Here is a 6,755-nt window from a genome sequence, read left to right as displayed (position 1 = left end):
TAACACGTTGATTTGTGATTAAGATTGAAATTTGGAGACACTTTTAGATTCCTTCACAAACAAATTGACTTAAATGGTTTGGAAATTTGTCATAGGAAATGCCAATAATACATAGGAAGCATTAGAAATTCAACCCAAGTGATAAAATAGAGTTAGCATAGAGATACTTAAGCACTTCGAGAACATTGACCATGGGTGGTATTAGTGCGTACTTACGGTTTGATCCCAGGCCATGGTGAGGCTTAGGTTTGGAACCGAGTCTGCAGGCTCGAACGAAACCCTAGTTTTAGTTTTTGGACAAAACCTGAGGCCATAACTTAAAACCCTCACGCCTGCCTGTTATCTTTTCCAGTCACGCTTGCTTGAGGTAAGGTGTTCGTTGAGTGTATTTGCGGGAGTAGAGCAGAGGCAGTAGAGCAGAGGCATCGTCTGTTGATTCAGTTGCAACCATGGTGAGCTACCGTTCTCGAATGCATTTTTTTCGTTGCAGAGATTTGAAATGGAGTTTTTCTGCGCGATTTAATGTGATGCTTAATGCATTCGAGGCCTCTGTCTTTATATTGTAAGTACAGTCGAATTTATTTCTAAATTTTGACGTGTCTGTCTGTTTTTTGGGTTCCATTTTGATCTACAGGCGGACGCGGATGTGGATGCCGTTCCAGTGCAGCCGAAGAAGAGAACGTTCAAGAAGTTCTCCTACAGGGGTGTTGATCTGGACGCCCTTTTGGACATGACCTCAGAAGAGCTCGTCAAGCTCTTCCATGCCCGTGCTCGAAGAAGGTATTTGTAGCGAAAGTACTTTAGATATCTTCTTACTGTTCATCGAAGTACCGGTTTGGGTTGAAATATATTTTTGTTCATTTATTGATTATGAAGGTTTCAGCGAGGTTTGAAGAGGCAGCCAATGGCCTTGGTCAAGAAGCTCCGTAAGGCGGTATGTAGTTAATCGTTTGCAAGAGTTTAACTGCATGTTGTGAAAGATTTTTGTTTGGGTTTTATGTACAACAGCATTAGATTCCAATTTTGGGTTTTAGATCCCTACACTAAGGAGGCCTGTACTTTTTTGGAAATTTGGGAGCTTTAGCACTTATAATGGATTTAATACTTAAAAAATGGGTTGATTGCTTTCAAGGATAGATTACACACGCTTAAATTGATATGAAGAAATTCATTGATCCCATCTATGATAAATGATAAATCTAATCGGACGAACAAAAGATAGTAGTTTTAGATCAACGGGTGATTTCATAGATGTGGGCATGTCAAGCCCCTTGGTCGATGCTACAGCTTGAGACACGGGAAGACCGTTTATCAAAATCATGCCTCTCGTCGGGAATGGATACCTAGATTACCCACTAAAAGAATATCTGTCTGTTAGAACATATGTGCAATTGCATGGAAAATCCTTTTGGAGTATTTAACAGCAATATGTATTCGAGGATTTCATAACATGAAAATCCTTAATTGTATACAACCGGTTTTACTGCCTGTATCGGAACACCTTGCTGGTTGTTGGTAATAGAAAACTGTGGGCACTTTGAATAAATTCGAAAATTAAGGTTATGTTCACTTGCATGGAGGATGGTACCAAGGGTAAACCCTAGTTTTTTCATTGCACAAGATCAGTTCAACAACAATGCTTGAAGCGTTTATAATAATATACTCATGATGATCTCAGTGTTTCACTTATGAAATAGAACTTGGGTTGGGTGGGGAGGATAACACCTCATCCCACAAACACTGGGGCCCCACAAACACTGGGGCTAGAGCCACTTGACATGTTCAGTTGCATAATACATTAGGGAGGACAAAATGATCAAACAGTATTCTTATGGTTTATACTGGAGTTCACCTGAAGGTTTGCAACTTATCTTAGCCCTTGATACAGCAAATTGGGAACTCGTAAAAGACTCCCTTATGTTTTCAGTGGTGTAGACTGATGCCTGAATTCTACTATTTTGACCGATAGGAAGAAATTCATTGATCACTGCCTATGATAAGTGATAAAGCTAATTGTACAAACATAGGATATTAGTTTCATATGAACGGGGAATTTCATAAATGTGGGCATGCATAAATCCCTTGCTTGATGCTACAGCTAGAGGCACGGGAAGACCGTTTCTCAAAATCATGCCTCTAGTTGGGAATGGATACTTAGATTAATATCTGGTAGAACAAATGTGCAATCACGTGGAAAATCCTTAACAGCATATGCACTCAAGCATTTCATAATATGTATTTGAGTATTTGGAGTATGTTTTATGAAGGGCAACATCAAAGCTGAAATTGTGATCCAACTTCAGATGGACAAACATGGGTGATTATCAAACTCCAATCCCGTGTGATAATTATTGGTGACAAGTAGGATATTCCCCTATCAAGTTTTGAAGGGTAAATATTAATTTGCATAAAAACAACTTGCTGGAATTTTGGTAGGGTAATGCAATAGCTACAGTCACAGCTTTCAATAACTATTCTATTGTCAAGCGTACCATGTTTCAATATGGTAACTTTCTCTTGTTGTAAATGGTTGCCCACCACAAGTTAGAGCCATTATCATTACATATGGCACGCAAAATTCTACAAGTAATAAATGTAGAGGAAAAATATGCATTGTACATTTTCTCATAGAATTGTGTCTAATTTTAAATCATGAATTGCAATCCTTAGGACTGATTAGTCTTATGTACCATCTTGTCTAGATTCTAGTTAAATTATAGTCTCTACATTTAAGTTGCTTGATAAAAAAGAAGTAATATTTTTTGGTGTTTAAGATGTTGACAAGGGAATGAAGGTCATCACCATCAACAATCAATCAAAATTTTCCAAAGTTAGCTCTAAATGACATCAACAATTTTCATTTTGGCGAGATTTAAGATTCAACATGGCAGGGGGTAGAGATGAACAATGAATTCATGGCATCGAGATACAACCGTTTCCATACAAATCATTCTTTTATTAGTGCACAGTGAATATTGGATGTCTATTCAAGGTCCAATAGGGTATAAAACGTTTATTAGGAAAACATTTCAACAAATCAATGTCTAGTGAGCATGGCAAAGAATTTAGATGTCACCATTAGTGGTGACAAAATAGTTCTTTGGATTGTTTTTTAAAGGTTCTTGGAATGAAGTGCGCAACCTACATGACAATATCTCCGCATTTTTAGTTAGGTGCCTTGTAGGAGGTTGACATGGAGCACTTTACATTGACATCAAATGGTCCAACTTCGGTTAGTTATAATCATCCTTGGCTTGATATTTGTATTACATATACATAACTAAGGACCCATCGCTACATGAAAGTGAAGGAACAAATATCAATAAAGACCCAAGATCTTGTGGTAGTATGTGGAATTTTTTGGCAAAAATGTTGGGGGTGGTTCATACAAATGGGGATGTAGTGAATCCAATAGCATTCCAAATGGCTCATACAATATGTTTAAGGCCCATCTCACTGGGCAAACTAAAATAGGTGTGTTGGTGTGCACCTACTTGATATTATCATATTAGTAGAGTGACCACTCATGAGGCACTCATTTTTGTATTACTACTATCATTTTTGTACGAGGCAACATGCATAATTTCAGTGTTTAGATTCATAAATTATCCAATGATTTAATTCTAATGTTGTGAATTAGTAATGGTTTTGATTTAGAACTATGTTTTTAAAATATAAAAAATATTATAATATTTTTTTGTACTTGCTGTATCCTCACTGTATCCGGATCCATACTTTTAAAAAAACAAATGAATCCATATCTGTATCTTGGTAACTTAGGGACTCAAAACAGCTTCAGTCAACGCTGGTCAAACAGTCTGAAATTCAGTTCTGTGATTTAGCCCAGAAATTATCCTCCTAGCTGCACGTGTGAGAGAGAGAAGATGCCCAAGCTGTACAAACCAATCTGATGAAGAGAGAGAAGAATGTAAGTGAATGACCTCCAAATGAGGTGTGAGGTCTCTTCTATTTATACACTTTGTTGTCGGTGAAGAGACACATCCATTGGGCTTCTAGAGCCTACATTATGCTGAGGCTGAACTGAACAATTGCACATTTGAGGGAATGGATTCAAAATCACACTTATGCTTGTCCGAATGAGATGATCTTTATATCAATCTTGGACCTCTTGAAAAGCGGAATCCAATGCAATCATCATCTCCAACAAATGTCCCAAGGTGGAATTTGGCCCTAGTTGCCAATTTAACAACTTTTTTTTGTTGCATTCACTTGCATGGAATATGGATGATAACAGGCAAGCAGAGACATTATTCTCAAGAGCTGACTGTAAAACTGAAATCTTGTCAACAGACAGGTAGAATTTCACTGTTCCATGGCTGTATCTATTTCTCAACATTTCTAATGTCTGAGATCCCTACCTGGCATGTTAAAATGATAATATCCTACATGTAGGAGTTATCTCTTGCAGTTTTATGAGCACAATCTTATCAAATGATAATAGTAATGCTTCCATGTGCAAAACTCTAATCATTTCAATCTATGTTCTCCCTGCTTAAATGTAAGGTGATTTCTGTTCATTCTTTACTGATTCTTGAAAAGGCTTCAACAAGGTCTTGGATTATTGTTGTATATTGTTATTTTCAAAGATGATAGCAGTTATTACCTAGGCACAGTTATCTTTCGGCAATGGAGCCCTTTCTTAGGTAGGATAGCTCCCCTCGTCATTATTTAAACTATATTGTTGGAAGTCATTGCACTGGAGTTTATCCGAACGGAGTTGCTTAAATTCCTCAATATCACCATTTAAATGCTGTAGCTTTCTGCCTGCAGTATGATGCATTTGAAAAAATGGGTTCTTTGCTTAGCAGCTGAACCCTTTGTTCCTCATTTGTTATTTGTTTGGTTTCTTATGAGTAACCTGTAATTATGACAAAACTGGCAAAACTACAAATGCCCAAACTTCAATTCTGACAGCTGTTGATGGTGTTAGTTTGTTCATCATTTTATTGCCTTTGGTCTATATATGTCTTGTGGTTGTTAATAGGATTGTTGATTATAAATTATAATTATATATATAAATTTTGCACTTGATTTTTGTTCATGTATTGATTGTGTATTATTCATTATTTTAGAATTGAATTCTAATATCTTTGTTCCTCTCTTTTAATTCCAACAGCCAGACCTTGATTCCTGCCCATGGAACTTGGTGCAACATTGCTGTAAATGGAGTTCTATTTTCTAAGTTTTCTGCCTGTCCTGATTTGTTATTTTTTTGGTTTTTTGGATTGTTGTGCTATTTATAAGCGCGTCAGGCAAAATTCATGATATGAAGGCATTCTCTCCCTTAAATTCATTGGTATATGACCATATATCATAACCCCTTAAGTGATATTATTGGTTATTGCATCAAGTATGTAATTTTACTGTGCTGTTTTCGAGTTTGTTGTTATTTATAATCATGCCAGGAAACTTTTTGATATGAAAGCATGTGTTCTCAGTTCAATTTATTGGTGACTGTGTAATAACTGTCGGTCATTATTGGTTATTGGTATGTAAGTTTACTGTGCTGCTTTCAGCCTTTAATGCTACTTCTACATTTTGAATCATGTTATGGGAGTTCTATTAACATTTCAGAGCTTTATGTTTATCTTGTGCTTGCATGAAATACAAACTATAGATAGGTTGTCTAATTTTTATCTATGTTTGCAGAAACGGTTAGCTCCTGCAGGTGAGAAACCAGAGCCAGTTAGAACCCACCTCCGTAACATGATAATTGTTCCTGAGATGATTGGTAGCATTATTGGTGTTTACAATGGGAAGACATTCAATCAGGTCGAAATCAAGGTAATAAGGAAACCTTCTTGGCCTATGTGATATTATCTTCATTTTTAGCAATGAGTAGGATGTTGATTCTTGTATTGTTGTCATTTCAGCCTGAGATGATTGGCCATTATCTGGCAGAGTTTTCTATTTCGTATAAGCCAGTTAAGCATGGGAGACCTGGTATTGGTGCTACGCACTCCTCTAGGTTTATTCCTCTGAAGTAGACCAGCTTAGATCATTTGATATGGTGGATATGTAGTGGGGTATTCTTAACTGATTCCGGCTTACAAGTATAGGCACAGATAATTGGTTCCATATTCACATCAGTAAATCATTTCACAATGCTTAAATCAATTTTTGAAGAGTAATTTTGGGTGTATTGTTATGTTTAGTTAGCTAATGCACTATATATATTGTACAAGTTGAACTATTTGGTTATTTTGATGAAAGTTATGTCCAGATATTTCTGGCCTGTAGTTTACAGGCATGATATTTTGGTTTAAAGTATAGGCACAGATAAATGGTTCTATATTTGCATTAGTGAATCATTTCACAATGTTTAAGTGAATTCTTGAAGAGTAATTTTGGGAATATTACTATTTTCAGTTAGCTAATGCTGAACTATTTGGTTATGTTGATGAAAGTTCCATCCAGATATTTCTAGCCTGTAGTTCACAGGAATGCAATTTGTATAGGCACAGATAATTGGTTCTATATTTAAGTTAGGGAATCCTTTCACAATGTTTAAATAAATTCTTGAAGAGTAATTTGGGTATATTGAAGAGTAACGCACTATATATTGCACAAGTTGAACTATTTGTTTTAAGTTCCATCATGTTTCTGGCCTGTAGTTCCAAGGCATGCTATATTGGTTTAAATATGTAGAAATAACATAGATATTGTGGGATGAGAATTGTGCCTTAAGAGTTTTTTGACTTCTCTGCTACATCATAACCGTTTTGAAGTTTATC

At 36.2% G+C, this 6,755-nt stretch overlaps 1 protein-coding gene across 1 annotated transcript; it reads left to right on the top strand.

Moving 5' to 3' along the window:
• The first annotated feature begins 269 nt into the window (after window positions 1–269).
• LOC149229984 (small ribosomal subunit protein uS19) lies at window positions 270–6,393 on the top strand. Its single transcript, XM_089378801.1, has 5 exons — window positions 270–452; window positions 635–780; window positions 877–934; window positions 5,671–5,805; window positions 5,895–6,393. The coding sequence occupies exons 1-5, from the start codon at window positions 450–452 to the stop codon at window positions 6,006–6,008; spliced, it is 456 nt and encodes a 151-aa protein (XP_089234927.1). The 5' UTR covers window positions 270–449; the 3' UTR covers window positions 6,009–6,393.
• The last annotated feature ends 362 nt before the right edge of the window (window positions 6,394–6,755 follow it).

The sequence above is a fragment of the Pinus tabuliformis genome, chromosome J, assembly GCF_031772625.1.
Source record: "Pinus tabuliformis cultivar Carrire ecotype Pingquan chromosome J, CPIR1, whole genome shotgun sequence".
NCBI lineage: Eukaryota > Viridiplantae > Streptophyta > Pinopsida > Pinales > Pinaceae > Pinus > Pinus tabuliformis.
The sequence above is the reverse complement of the archived record's forward strand: the minus strand, read 5'-3'. Positions and strand labels throughout refer to the sequence as shown.